At 44.1% G+C, this 15,908-nt stretch overlaps 2 protein-coding genes across 2 annotated transcripts in view; one reads left to right on the top strand and one right to left on the bottom strand.

Annotated features, from left to right (window-relative positions):
• The window catches only part of LOC140204753 (tetraspanin-4-like), a 76,326-nt gene extending 76,007 nt beyond the window's left edge, over positions 1–319 (bottom strand). The window contains exon 1 of the mRNA XM_072271513.1: positions 200–319. The gene's annotated coding sequence lies outside the window, so the exon portion shown is untranslated. The remainder of the gene's footprint in view (positions 1–199) is intronic.
• A 2,913-nt stretch (positions 320–3,232) lies between these two features.
• On the top strand, positions 3,233–11,636 carry polr2l (RNA polymerase II, I and III subunit L). The gene is made up of 2 exons (XM_072272977.1): positions 3,233–3,445; positions 11,362–11,636. Exons 1-2 carry the CDS (start codon positions 3,351–3,353, stop codon positions 11,468–11,470), a joined length of 204 nt encoding a protein of 67 aa, XP_072129078.1. The 5' UTR covers positions 3,233–3,350; the 3' UTR covers positions 11,471–11,636.
• The last annotated feature ends 4,272 nt before the right edge of the window (positions 11,637–15,908 follow it).

Genomic DNA, 15,908 nt, shown 5'->3' with positions numbered 1-15,908 from the left:
CTTTCTATAGTCAGCTGGCTAAAACAGCTTCGAAGAGGACAGTCAGCCGATCAAAGACTGTTCCAATTCTCACATTTAAATTTAGATTATCTTCGACTCGCATCCTGGCAAAACTATTCTGAGTAACAAGCGCGATGATGATTCGCAATCCTTGCAATCACAAGCAGAGCGATACTTAAGGAAACAGTTGCTGTCTTACTTGTAACTCCTGGGGCGCAGAAGGGTACTGTGCTTTGATTGTTTTTCTGAGGTTGTTCGGAGCGAGTTTGCTGTTTTCCTTCTCGGGAGAGTCTGTGAGGGGTCTGGGGTTGTACTGAGTTGTAGACAGGCGGAAGTGGGTGGGAATGAAACAACTTCAGCCTCAGTGGTTTAAGGACAGTCAGAGAAGGGCAGGCAATGGAATAGTTTAGAAAGTTGATGGCTGGGAGCGTTAGGAGCTTATAAAAATCAGGGGCAACTTTCCAGAAAAAAAGTTCACCTAAAGTTACTTTAAAGAGACGTAGTAAGTACTTTTGAAAGAACAAAACTCATAAAAAGCGGAAAAAATTACAAAAATGTATACAAAGAATTTAAATATTTGGGTATATGTTCAGAACAAGTAAGATGTTTAATGAGAAGATTTAGGGAGGTTCAAGTTTTGAGGAATTGTTTATTTTCGTGCAAACGGGCTCGGAATTTCAATGTTTACACTGTGGGGAGCGGGATTTTATTCTCGGGTCCCGTCCATATCGTTAATCTCTGGAATTTGGCGGGTATTTAATATGCGAATGGAAAATAGACATTCATCTGCCCGCCAATAAATTCACCCTAGCTTATTTAAATATAAAAATCTACCATTTTATCCTAAATCATCCATTAAATTATGTCAACACACGAAGTACAAACAACGGGGAATACTAATTAACCGCAAGGAGACGCCGTTTGTTTTCTTTCTTCCTGCTCTGTTTTATTTTCCCGCTTTCCTTTGACCCACTTTCCTTCCCCGAGGAACCGAGGAATCTCCCTCTTGCATGATTCAACACTAATTATCATCAGTTTTCCCCTTCCATTCCCTCCTCACATTCCATCTGCTATTACTTCCCGTTAAATTCCTTAGCTATATTCCTTCCCCCTTCTCTAATTCTCCTGCCCCCCCATTCCCTGTTCCCTTCCAAAATTCATCATTCTTTCTCTCAGCTGCAGAGAGTTGTAAACTCAGCTAACTCCACCATAGGCACTAGCCTCCCGAGCATCCAGGACACTTTCAAAAGACGATGCCTCAAAAAGGCATCCATCATTAAGGACCCCCATCTCCCAGGACGTGTCGTCTTCTCATTGCTACCATCAGGGAGGGGCACAGGAGCCTGAAGACACACACTCAATGATTCAGGAAGCTTCTTCCCCTCTGCAATCAGATTTCTGAATGGACAATAAACCCAGAGTTCAAAGTACATTTTATCAACGTACATATGTGTCACCACATACAACCGTGAAATTCATCTTCCCGTCAGCAAATCTATAGAACAGGAACTCTAACAGGACCAATGAAAGATCATCCAGAGTACAGAAGACAACAAACTGTGCAAATGCAAATATAAATAAATAGCAATAAATAACGAGATCATGAGATCTTAAAGTGAGATCATTGGTTGTGGGAACATCTCACAGGATGGGCAATTGAGTGTAGCCATCCCCTTTTGTTCAAGAGCCTGATGGTTGAGGGGTAGTAACTGTTCCTGAACCTGGTGGTGTCCATGAACACTACCTTATTATTTTTTCTTTCCTTTTGCACTACTTACTTTTCTTTTTTTAAAGACATACTTATTGTAATTTTAGTTTTATTGTAATAAACTCCAAGGTACTGCTTCCATCAAACGACAAATTTCACTATATTAAACCTTATTCCGATCCATTTCCTAATTCTTCTCCCATCCCACGTTCTCCCAGTTCCCAACCGTATCTGCCGATGTGTCGGTCCTGAACATCAATAATTCCTTCCCTCCCACAGAGGCTACTCGCCCCACTGGGTTCCTCCAGCAGGTTATTGCTTCAGATTCCAGCACCTGTAGTATCTGTAGCACCTAGAGTCCTGACGAAGGGTCTCGGCCCGAAACGTCGACTGTACCTCTTCCTGGAGATGCTGCCTGGCCTGCTACGTTCACCGGCAACTTTGATGTGTGTTGCGTGAAATTCCAGCATCTGCAGATTTCCTCGTGTTTACCTGTAGTATCTCGTGTCTTCTAATTGCATGTCTTTCCTAATTACCATTCTCCTCCCATTCTCTATTCCGTTCTTAGGCCATTTAGAACGGAGTTGAGGAAAAACTTTTTCATCCAGAGAGTGGTGGATATATGGAATGCTCTGCCCCAGAAGGCTGTGGAGGCCAAGTCTCTGGATGCTTTCAAGAAAGAGATGGATAGAGCTCTTAAAGATAGCGGAATCAAAGGTTATGGGGAGAAGGCAGGAACTGGATACTGATTATGGATGATCAGCCATGATCACAGTGAATGGTGGTGCTGGCTCGAAGGGCCGAATGGCCTACTGCTGCACCTATTGTCTAATTGCTGCCTTGTCATGGCCTGTGACCGTTCGTCCCCTCACGTCTCTGATGGCTCTCCGCGCTCTATCTCTGACACGTTGAGTCGTGGCGCCACCTGCTGCTTCCACGGTGCAACTCAACGGCGACTTCCCGCCGCACATGCGCAGTGATGCAGACGCAGTTTCTTCTCCTTGGCACATGCGCACTCTCACTCAATCTCCCGATTAATAGACACAGGAGGTGCTGCAAATCCACAGCAACGCACACGGAGTGCTGTCAGGCAGTATCTCTAGAAATGAATAAAAAGTCGACGTTTAGGAATCCCTTCAGGAAAGGAAGGGGGGAAAATGCCAGAATAATCTCCCAATAATACCTTTTTTATTCATTAATGTAGTTCAAAGTACTTTTCAATGAGATAAAGCTAATGGCGCATAAGCAATACTACACAGGGCATCTACGCATGCGTGATTGTTGTAGAGCCTGATTTATATCCTGACGCACGCGCAGTTAATCAGCGGGCTTTGCCGCCCCCCCTACCGAGGCGCATTCTGGGTCACGTGGGGCCTCAATATCGCGCATGAGCAGTGTAATCACGGGGGTTTCTACGCGGCCGGGGACGCAATTAGGGTCACATGGGTTCCACAAATGTGGCGCATGCGCAGAGTTAATCACGGGGGTTTCTACACGGCTGGGACGCAATTAGGGTCACGTGGGAGCCTAAATGTGGCGCATGCGCATACAAGGGTTAATGCGGACTAGGGCGGCCTAGTCCCAAAGAGCGGCGGTCGGGCAGGTTCTCTGCCGGGTGTGGTGTGTTTAAAACATTCGCACGATGATCATTCCGGTGCGGTGTTTCACTTGCGGCAAAGTTGTCGGCAACAAGTGGGAGGCCTATCTGGGCCTATTACAGGCTGAATATACTGAGGGGTGAGTATCGTAGGTGCGGGTGCGGGCCCGAGGCGCCGACTCCCTGCTGTGGGGCTGCGGCCGCGGGCTCGGTGTGTAATTCTCCAGCACCCAGTGGAGTGCGGGGCAGACAGGAGCACAGATCGAATGTTTCTGCTGCCGGGGTCCAGCGTGACTGCAGACCCCTGAGACACTTATTATACCCAAAGATAGTGATAATGTGCTCTCGCCGCGACTGCATAAACTAAAATCAGGCTGATAAATCTAGGGGCAACTGGACGGAACTAGTTGGTCTAACTAACTGAGTACTACTGACACGGCCTGTTGTTGACGAAATGTTTTCATCTTTGCTGCCAATTTCTCCCTCGCTTTCACTGTCACTTGATCCTTTGCCTCCTCCCAGGCAGCTTCATTGAAGGTGGAAATAAGACTTTGTTAATCAATAATTGAGTCTTTGAGTATCTTGAAGGTGGAGATACCTTTGTACCACATATGGAAGAATGAATTTTAGATTACTATCATTGTGATCTGAAAAGTAGATAGATTGTGAGGGAGTATTGGCTACGTATATCCCCATTTAAGTGGAAATCCACGTGGTCACATGAATAACATATAAACTCCTTACACGTGGTGCTCGAATTGAACTCTGAACTGCAGAATGCCCTGAGCTGTTAGAGGATCGCCCTAACTGCTACACTACCCGACTTGTCATTGGCATAATCATAGAAAAGTACAGTACAGAAACAGGCCCTTCAGCCCACCTAGTCTGTGCTGAACCATTTAAATTCCCTTCTCTCATTGACCTGCACCCAGACTTCAGCCCTCTATACTCCTGCCATCCATGTACCCATCCAAACTTCTTGTAAACATTGAAACTGCATCCATCACTTGTGCTGGCAGCTTATTCCCCACACTCACCACCCTCTGAGTGAAGTTGTTCCCCCTCATGTTCCCCTTAAACATTTCACCTTTTGCCCTTAACCCCTGACATCTAGTAGTCTCTCACAACCTCAGTGGAAAAAGCATGCTTGCATTTACCCTATCTATATCTGTCATAATTTTGTATACCTCTATCAAATCTCCCCTCTATCTTCTACATTCTAGGGAATAAAGTTCTAATCTATTCAATTTTGCCTTATAACTCAGGTCCTCCAGGCCCAGCAACATCCTTGTAAACTTTCTCTGTACTCTTTCAATCTTGTTTGTATCTTTCCTGTAGGTAGGTAACCAGAACTGCACACAGAACTTCAAAATTTGGCCTCACCAGCATGTACAACTTCAACATAACCTCCCAACTCCTGCATTCAGTACTTCGATCTGTGAAGGTTAATCTGCCAAAAGCTCTCTTTATCACCCTATCTGCCTGTGACCTACTTCCAGGCCAAGGAATTATGGATCTGTTTTTCCAGATTGTTCTGCCAAACTCCTTATTGCCCAACTGTTCACTGTGTAAATCCTACCCTGGTTTGCCCTCCCAAAGTGCAACATCTCACTTTGTGTCCATTAAGTTTCGTCTGCCATTTTTCAGCCCATTTTTCCTGCTGCAAGCCATGATGGGTTTTTTCCCCCCTCCCCCTTTTCCTTCTCCCTGGGCCTCCTGTCCCGTGATCCTCTCATATCCCTTTTGCCAATCACCTGTCCGGCTCTTGGCTCCATCCCTCCCCCTCCTGTCTTCTATCAATTTGGATCTCCCCCTCCCCCTTTCAAATCTCTTACCAGCTCTTCCTTCAGTTAGTCCTGACGAAGGGTCTCGGCCTGAAACGTCGACTGTACCCCTTGCTAGAGATGCTGCGTTCACCAGCACCTTTAATGTGTGTTGCTTGAATTTCCAGCATCTGCAGAATTCCTCGTGTTCTCCTTCACCTTGTCTGCTAGAGCAACCTCATCCCTTTTAGGCCTCTTGATTTTTTTTTTTCCTTAAGTGTTTACATACATTTCTTGTACTCCAAGTACCTCATTTGTTCCTGCCTGCCTATACCTGCTGTGAACCTTTTTTTAAACCCTCTATCTCTGGAAAATCAAGGTTCCCTAGACCTCTTATCCTTGCTTTTTATTCTGACAGGCACATACACTTCGTTCTCTCAAAATTCCACTTCTGAAGGGCCTCCCACTTTCCAAGTACACCTTTGTCAGAAAACAGCCTGTCCCAATCCATACTTGCCAGATCCTTTCTGAAACCACCGAAATTGGCCTTTCTCCAATTAGAATTTCAACCTGCGGACCAGACTTATCTTTTTCTATATTTATCTTGAAACTAATGGCATTATGATCATTAGAGGCAGTGTTTCCCTCCGTAAACTTGTGTCACCTGCCCTGTCTCATTCCCTAATAGATCAAGTATGGTACACTTCTATGTACTGATTAAGGAAACTTTGCTGAACACATCTAGTCCTTTTACAGTGTGGGAGTCCCAGTCTATTAATATGTGGAAAGTTAAAATCACCTACTACCACAGCCTTGTGTTTCGTTGAACAGTCTGTGATCTCTGCAAATTTGTTCCTCTAAATTCTGCAGACTGTTGGGTGGTTTATGATATAGCCCCATTAAAGTGCTCGTACCTTTTCTATTCCACAGTTCCACCTGGAAAGCCTCACTAGCTGAGTTTTTCAGTTTGTCCTGACTGAGAACTGCTGTGACGTTTTCCCTGACTTGTAACGCCACCCCTCTTCCCTTAATCCCAACTGCTCTATCATGATAAATCCCCAGGGCCAGATGGTCTGCATCCTAGAGTGCTTAAGGAAGTAGCCCAAGAAATAGTGGATGCATTAGTGATAATTTTTCAAAACTCGTTAGATTCTGGACTAGTTCCTGAGGATTGGAGGGTGGCTAATGTAACCCCACTTTTTAAAAAAGGAGGGAGAGAGAAACCGGGGGATTATAGACCGGTTAGCCTAACGTCGGTGGTGGGGAAACTGCTGGAGTCAGTTATCAAAGATGTGATGACAGCACATTTGGAAAGCGGTGAAATCATCGGACAAAGTCAGCATGGATTTGTGAAAGGAAAATCATGTCTGACAAATCTCAGAATTTTTTGAGGATGTAACTAGTAGAGTGGATAGGGGAGAACCAGTGGATGTGGTATATTTGGATTTTCAAAAGGCTTTTGACAAGGTCCCACATGGGAGATTAGTGTGCAAATTTAAAGCACACGGTGTTGGGGGTAAGGTATTGATGTGGATGGAGAATTGGTTAGCAGACAGGAAGCAAGGAGTGGGAATAAACGGGACCTTTTCAGAATGGCAGGCGGTGACTAGTGGGGTACCGCAAGGCTCAGTGCTGGGACCTCAGTTGTTTACAATATATATTAATGACTTGGATGAGGGAATTAAATGCAGCATCTCCAAGTTTGCGGATGACACGAAGCTGGGTGGCAGTGTTAGCTGTGAGGAGGATGCTAAAAGGATGCAGAGTGACTTGGATAGGTTGGGTGAGTGGGCAAATTCATGGCAGATGCAATTTAATGTGGATAAATGTGAAGTTATCCACTTTGGTGGCAAAAATAGGAAAATAGATTATTATCTGAATGGTGGCCGATTAGGAAAAGGGGAGGTGCAACGAGACCTGGGTGTCATTATACACCAGTCATTGAAAGTGGGCATGCAGGTACAGCAGGCGGTGAAAAAGGCGAATGGTATGCTGGCATTTATAGCAAGAGGATTTGAGTACAGGAGCAGGGAGGTACTACTGCAGTTGTACAAGGCCTTGGTGAGACCACACCTGGAGTATTGTGTGCAGTTTTGGTCCCCTAATCTGAGGAAAGACATCCTTGCCATAGGGGGAGTACAAAGAAGGTTCACCAGATTGATTCCTGGGATGGCAGGACATTCATATGAAGAAAGACTGGATGAACTGGGCTTGTCCTCATTGGAATTTAGAAGATTGAGGGGGGATCTGATTGAAACGTATAAAATCCTAAAGGGATTGGACAGGCTAGATGCAGGAAGATTGTTCCCGATGTTGGGGAAGTCCAGAACAAGGGGTCACAGTTTGAGGATAGAGGGGAAGCCTTTTAGGACTGAGATTAGGAAAAACTTCTTCACACAGAGAGTGGTGAATCTGTGGAATTCTCTGCCACAGGAAACAGTTGAGGCCAGTTCATTGGCTATATTTAAGAGGGAGTTAGATATGGCCCTTGTGGCTACGGGGGTCAGGGGGTATGGAGGGAAGGCTGGGGCGAGGTCCTGAGTTGGATGATCAGCCATGATCATAATAAATGGCGGTGCAGGCTTGAAGGGCCGAATGGCCTACTCCACCTATTTTCTATGTCTATGTTTCTAAATCAATGGAACCCTGGAATATTGAGCTGCCAGCCCTGGCCCCCCTCCAACCAAATCTCAGTAATGGCTACAATATCATAATTCCATGTGTTGATCTATGCCCTGGAGCTCATCTGCCTTTCCGACAATACACTTTGTATTGAGATACGTATACACAACTCAAAACATTAGTCCCACCACGCTTAACCTTTTGATTGTTGACTCTGTCTGAGGCCTTAACATCTGTGTCCACAATCTCTCCACTACATGTTCCAGCACTCTGGTTTAAACCCCCTGCAACTCTAGTTTAAACCCCATCGTAAAGTACTAGCAAACCTTCCCACTAGGATATTAGTCCCCCTCCAGTTTAGATGCAACTTGTCTCTTCTGTACAGAAAGAAAGCACAATAACCCAAAAATCTGAAGCTCTCCCTCCAACACCAACTCCTTAAACTATATGATCTTCCTGTTTCTGGCCTCACTAGCATGTGGCATGGGTAGCAATCCTGAGATCACAACCCTGGAGGTCCTGCCCTTTAACTTAGCATCTAACTCCCTGAACTCGCTTTGCAGAACCTCATCCTGCTTCCTACCCATGTCATTGGTGCCTATTTGGACCATGGCCTCTGGCTGCTCACCTTCCCAAATAAGAATGCTGGTCTCAATCTGAGATGTCGTGGACCCTGGGACCTGGGAAGAAACGCACCATCTGGAATCCTGTTCTCGTCCACAGAACCTCCTTTCTGTTTCCTTAACTAACGAATCCCCTGTTACCACAGCTCACCCTGAGCCACAGAGCCAGACTCAGTGCCAGTGACCTGACCACTGTGACTTTCCTCTGTTTGGTCATCCCTACACAATAGTATCCAAAGTGGTATTTTGTTGTTGAGGGGGATGGTCACAGGGGTACTCTGCACTGGCAGTTTAACCCCTTTCAGCCTCCTGACTCTCACAGTTTCTTTTGTCCTGTATCTTGGGTGTGCTGCCTCTAAAATATTCTGTCTTTCATCCCTTCAGCCTCCAGAATGAAGGTTCATCCAGCTCCAGCTCCTAAACATGGATTGTTAGAAGCTGCAGCTGGAGGCACTCCTTGCAGGTGAAATAGTAAGGGACACTGGCGGTCTCCCTGCCTTTCCACATCGTGCAAGAGAAGCATTCAGCTCTCCTGCCTGGCATCCCTGCTGCTCTAACTGTAATTATAAAGAAGGAAATAGTAAATAACCTGTAGAAAGAATACATTATCTGCAGCTTTTCGTCTTCTCTCACTCAAGCCTTTGCTCGCTGAAGCCTCGAAGAACTAAAGCCTCAAAATCTCCACTCCATTTGCCCCTGCCTTACTTTAATTTGCCCTTGTTATTGAATCCCAGCCTCTGACCGCTGTTCAAACGCTGAAACTCCTGAAAAGCACTGCCTTTTAATGCACATTTGTCACTCCTTACTCCCCATTTCTGACTGTTCAAACGCTGTCAGATTTATTCTGATAGTTACTCTTTCCACACCAGTGCTTCTGGTGTAGCTACTTGTTTTTCTGACTGTTGGGTAGCTGGCAAATTTTCTAATTTGCTCGTGGCTACTTGTTTTCCTTTTCCCTTTTTCATCCGAATACGAGTTTAAGGATTAATCGCTTGGCCTCCTGGGTTTAAAATTGAGTTTCAGATAAATCTTTATTTCACATTTGCAGATTTATTTGTTGTCTATCATAGTGTTACAGAAACAGGCCCTTAGGCCTATCTAGTCTGTGTTAACCTATCTGTAGTCCCTGGACCATATCCTACCATACTCCTACCACCCATGGACTGGAACACATTCCTCTTGAGATGTTGCTATTGAACCTGCATCAACCACATCTACTGGCAACTCATTCCACACTCTCACCAAGCTCCCCCTCAGGTATTTTACCTTTCACTCTTAACTATGACCTCTAGTCTCATCTAATCTCAGTGGAAAAAGTCTGTTGCTCATAATTTTGTATACTGCTATCAAATCTCTCATTCTCCTACGCTCCAGGAAGTAAAGTCCTAACCTATTCAACCTTTTCCTATCGTTGAAGTCCTGGTAACATCCTTGTAAAATTTCTCTACTCTTCCAATGTTATTGATATCTTTCCTGTAGATAGGCGACCAGAGCTACTCCAAATTTGGACTCACCAATGTCTTCATGATAACACCCCAACTCCAGTGTTCATTACTGTAATTTATGAAGGCCACTGTGCCAAGAGTTCTCTCTCTGACCTTACAAAGACCATAAGATAAAGGAATAGTATTTGGCCAATTGAGTCATGGCTGATCCTTCGTTCCGTTAATCAGCACCACTGCCCAGCTTTCTCGTAGCCTTTGAATACATGACCAATCAAGAACCTATCAATCTCTGCCTTAAGTACACCCAACGACCTGGCCTCTACAGCTGCCTGCGATAACAAATTCCACAAATTCACCAGCCCCTGGCTAAAGAAATTCTCCACATCTGTTTTAAATGGACACCCCTGAGGCTGTGCCCTCCTGTCCTAGACTCCCTCACCATGGGAAACATCCTTTCTACATCTACTGTCTAGGCCTTTCAACATTTGAAAGGTTTCAATGAGATATACCCTCCTCCTAAATTTCAGCGAGTACAGACCCAGAGCCATCAAATGTTCCTCCTGTGATATCCTTTTCATGCCCATTTCATAGCTTTCGAGGAATTATGGATATGGGTTCCCAAATCAATCAGGTTTATTACCACCGGTATGTGTCGTGAAATCTAGTTTAGCAGCAGCAGTTCAATGCAATACATAATATAGAAGAAGAAAAATAATAATTGAATGTGTTAAAAAATTGTGCAAAAAAAACCAATATATATTAAAGTGAGGTAATGTTCATGGGTTCACCGTCCATTTAGCAATCTGATGGCAGAGGGGAAGAAGCTGTTCCTGAATTGCTGAGTGTGTGCCTTCAGGCTTCTGTACCTCCAACTTGATAGTAATAGTGAGAAAAGGGCATGCCCTGAGTGCTGGAGGTCCTTAATGATGGATGCTGCCTTTCTGAGACACAACTCCTTGAAGATGTCCTGGGTACTTTGTTCTACTACATTGGTCAGGGTTCCTACCACTTGCCATGTCAGTCCTACCCTGGATTTTCCTCCCAGAGTGCAACACCTCACTCTTGTCTGCATTAAATATCTTCTGCCACTTTTCCAGCTGGTCTAGATCCCACTGCAAGCTTTGGTCTTAGTCATTGTCCACCGCACCCCAATTTGGGTGTCATCTGCAAATCTGCTGATCCAGTTTACCACAGTATAGTCCAGATCATTAATGTGGATGTCAAACAGCAATGGATTCAGCCATTTATTTGCCTTTTACAGACTTTCCCGTGGGTAGAACATTTTGAATTCCTCCTACCTTCCCTTCTCAGTACCTGAGAGAGTACGAGTATAATTGTTGGGAATGTCTTAAATTGATTCCACTTTGAGGAGCAATCAGGCTGGATTGTGTGGGTCTGCGCACTGTTGGGAGGCTGTAATGTTGGGTTGCAGGGCATGTCGCTCAGGGTCTAGACTGAGATTTTTTTTGCTCACTATTTTGAATGTTGTGATGTTTTGCACCTTGACCCCATCGGAATGCTGTGTTAGGTATGTATGGCTGAATAATAACTAAACTTGGATTTGATTTGAATCTGATGTTCATGGTGTCTCGTTTGTTTCCAGTGATGCTTTGGATGCATTGGGCCTGAAGCGATATTGCTGCAGACGGATGCTCCTCTCCCATGTTGACCTGATTGAGAAACTGCTGAACTATGCACCTTTGGAGAAGTGAAATACCATGGGATTGTGGATCACAATAATGGCAGAGTATTAGTCCAACCTCACTGGAGTTGATAGCCCAAATCTGCGTGGTGATCTAAAGACTGACTTATATTTAATCTTATTGTTTCAGAAGACATTTTGCATTTGTGTATCCTGAATAAAATGATTTAATTTGAGTATTTGAATGACCATAAGTTTATTGGACTTTTGTTCTTTACTCCCCTGTTTCATTGAGTGGAGGGATGGAGTCAATCTCACCTGAAACACTGGACAAATGCAGCTGTGGTTGTTTGGAATCAGAATCAGGTTTAATATCACTGGCATGTGAAATGAAATTTGTTGTTTTGTGACAGCAGTACAATGCAATACCATAAAAACTATAATTTGTAATATGTAAAATTTTAGTACAAAAGGTGAGGGAAGAAATACTGAGGTAGCGTTCATGTGGTTGGTCAGTCAGTCCATTCAAAAATATGATGGCGGTGGGGAAGAAGCTGTTCCCAATCGTTGCGTCTTCAGGCTCTTGTAGCACCTCCTTGATGGTAGCGATGAGAAGAGAGCATGTCCTGTCTGATGAGGGTTCTTAATGATGATTTTTCTTGAGGTATCGCATTTTGAAAGTGTCCTGGACGTTGAGGGGCTGAGTTACAACTTTCTGTAGCTTTTTCTGATCTTGTGCAGTGGTCTCTCCATACTGGGCTGAGATGCAGTTAAAATGCTCTCTACACATTTTCAGTTGTTCAACTGTAGACTACTTGCAGTTAAAGCAGCTTTGAACTGATGCTGCAGCAATGGCAAGGGAATTCAGGTGCTTGCCCAGAATGTTCACATTGTGAAGGGTTGAGTATTGTCTGGCTGCTTGTAAGAGGAGGAACCTCAAGGGTGTATAAGCTGTACATAGAGGTGCAAGAAAATCTTTGTGAACCTTTGCAATTACTGGTTTTGTTTTGCATTAATTATTCTGTGCTGAAGAGCAGTACTGACAGAAGGGGCCAGCCCCCAACCTAGCATGGACTCCAGCGTACCTGCCATGCCTCTGCTCACTTCCACAGTCTCCGGTCTCTTGCCCCAGGTGGCTGTAAAAGGTGATGCTACAGCATGGGTCTGGTCTGGTCCGCACAACAACTGAGGGCATGCCATCGGTGTCACCAATGAGCCAGTGAACTGGGTTTGCTAGATTCAATGTCCAACATGGCCTTGCAATCACAAGACACTCATTTCTAGTTTGTTGGACCACACCATCTGATGCCTTCCTCCCTGGGTAACTGTAGCCGGCAGCACAGTATGCAAGCAGTCCAGCTCCACTGCTATCAAGCAACTTGCAAGTGGGGTACTTAATATTCCTACTATCCAACAAAACAATTACACCTCAGTTTGGATTCAGAGAGGCTGCTGCATCTGCATGCACTGCCATCTTCAATGACACCAAGAAAAAAAAATGGTGCTCAACTATTTGTATTAGGGAACATCTGGAGTGATGATGCTTCACACCTGGATAAGATGCTTCACTATTGATCTGAAATGGTAACTTTATTGGGTGACTATTTCAGATTTCAAGCATCATGTAGTACACAATAGCTGATTTGTATTAAGACAATAAGACAGGAGCAGAATTAGGTTATTTAATTTGAGTCTGCTCTGCCATTTCATCATGGATGACTTATTTTCCCCCTCAGTCCCATGCTCCTGCTTTCTCCCATAAACTTTGTCAGCCTAATCAATCAAGAACCTATCAACCTCTGCTTTAAGTATACCCAATGACTTTGCCTCCACAGCCACTTATGGTAGTGAATTCCTGATTCACCCACCCCTGGCTAAAGAAATTCCTCCTCGGTTGTTAGAAAATAGGACATCCCTGTATTCTGAGACAGCATCCTCTGGACCTAGACTCACCCAGTATAGGAAACAATCTCCACAACCAGTCTGGAGTTAGGCTTTTACTCGATAATTCCAATAAGCTACCCAGTCATTCTTATAAACTTTTGAGTTAATATATACTAGATCTTATATATGCTGAAAACTGATTTTGATCTGATTAAACTTTGATTTTCTGAAACTCCAGCAGTGATTTCACTGAGCAACTTATGTACTCTAGTTTATTCATGGCTGAATTCTGATTCTTTGTTAAACACCTGTGCCAATTTACCAGCAGTTTCTTAGGATGAATTTGATCTCTATTTGCATGCCTTAATCAATAGTTTGAAACAAAGTTAAAATTTGCACTTCATCCAACATACTGATACCAGACTAGATTTATATGATAAAAAAAAAATGACAGGATGCAGAGGCTTTGCTGGCTCCCAATAATTGTGCTAGTTGTAAATTCTCAGTGATTCAGAGTGTCTAGTCAAGGATTTCAACCAAGGCTTTGCAGATATAGCACTACTGAACTCTTAAGACAAAATTATTTTTAATCAGTGGGTAGCAGAGCTAGTAGTTAAAAATTGTGCTTTTTGCTTATTTTTTTAAAAAAAATATTGCATCAAGTCTGGATTAACAATCATTTTGGTTTACACCGGTGCAATACCAAACAACTTTACCAGCTCCACACCGGACCTCATGCTCGCTCCTTGCACGTTTTTCATCCGTGCTAAGCCAGCAACTCCCATCTTATCAAAAAAGACAAAATGCTAAAGGAATGGCAAGGTTGCCACCTGATGCACAAGGCACAGAGAGGAGCAACTGCTAAATAACAATCTTGAAAAAGCCCAGCTCCATTAGAAAAGACAATCTAGACCAGCCAGTACTCCAGACTTTTGTTCCTAAAGTGAAGGAGTTGATGTTCCTTGCCAGTTGATATTACAACATTGGAACGTGAACCCCAATTCTACTCATGGTTCTGGACTTCATAATTCATGAGCTCTAAAGGCTGTGAACTGCAGCACAGATACCACGTCTTGTAGGAAATTTCAATTCTATTGCTGCAGTGTACCAGCCAGAACCAATGTACACAGAGCTGTTGTTAATCCATTCTTTGCCCTAAAGTTGAAGCACCAGCAGCCTGGCACAAAGTGGACAAGAAATGTCTTTTTAAGTTGCTATTCATGTAGTTCAGTGCAAATAGAACACACTCATTGAGGTTGAAGGCACCAGAGACCCAGAAGTTACAAGGGGCAAACTCCACATAGACAGCACTGAAACCCAGGTGTCTGCAGCTGTGAGAAAGCAATTCCACCAGCTGTGCCAGTGTTTTCTGACTGGTCAATTCTCCAACTTGCTTGCCAGTGAAATATAGTTGTAAGTATGTGATCATTCGATTCGAGTAATATGTTATCTGTCCGTGGGTCTTCCTCGGATGTTTGGGGGGGGGGGGGGTCCCAGATAGTGGTGAATCTGTGGAATCCATTGCCACAGACAGCTGTGCAGGCCAAGTGATGGCATATATTTGACGTGGAGGTTGATAAAACAGTTCAGCCATGATCAAATGGCAGAGCCAACTTAATGGACCAAAAAACCCAAACCTGGCCCTATGTCCACGGTCTAACTGTCTGCACTTCAGAAACTGTGTGGGAGAGAATCAGCTGGAACAGAAGAGCAGCAGCCAGCCTCAGCTGCCAACTACTGTAGCTCTGTGCAAGTGCCGCTCTCCCCCCCCCCCCCCCCCAAACACTTAGCAACTGGGAAAATCTATTCTACTAATCTCCCAAATACTTGTTGGGTGTCTTTTAGACAAGTGTTCATAATCTAGGGGGAATCTGTATTACTTGTTCTCTAGCAAAAAAAACTTTCAATAAGAGGGTTAAAGTCAATTTTTTTTATTCTCAATGAATGTCACCATATATAAAAAAAACATAATTTACTACACAGCCACAAAGTTTGGTCTGTTGGTACTTTGGGGGTTCAAAAGACCAACATGACAGTCCCAATGCACTAATACTTAAAAAGATTTTAGGTACAAGTCATGACTGCAACAAAGCTTTGGAAATGCAACTGCCCCATAAAGCTCAGGGAGCAGGGGAAATAAAAGTTCCTTCTCCCTGTTTAAACAAAGAAAGAAATCCTAACCCAATCCTGAGGACTGACACAAACATCTGATACTACACAAACCACCACACCCCCCCACCCCCCACTTTTGCTGTCCTGTCTGATCCTGGTTTCAAAAGGAACCATAGGCAATTCATAAAGCCATCACAGCAGCCCACTAAACAACCCCAGTCTTGGCTCAGTTAACACTGGACATGCACAATTGCACTCCAGTAAGTAAAATGCTGCCAGCTTCTCTGCAGATCAACTCACTGAAATATGCCTCGGTTGGCAGAGTATCTGAACATCAGTCCTGGCAGCCAATTCCAAGCTTTGTTGCAGCCTTTGGATATCTCCCATTGTCCATATCCATTAGCACTATACCCACACATCAAGAAAACCTGTATAGCAAGGCAAAGAGTCTGGTTTCTAGTTTCATTTGCAGACCTGTTCAGCTTGCACTGAAAAATGTTGTCACTTAGCTT

The sequence above is a fragment of the Mobula birostris genome, chromosome 11, assembly GCF_030028105.1.
Source record: "Mobula birostris isolate sMobBir1 chromosome 11, sMobBir1.hap1, whole genome shotgun sequence".
Lineage (NCBI taxonomy): Eukaryota > Metazoa > Chordata > Chondrichthyes > Myliobatiformes > Myliobatidae > Mobula > Mobula birostris.
The sequence above is the reverse complement of the archived record's forward strand: the minus strand, read 5'-3'. Positions and strand labels throughout refer to the sequence as shown.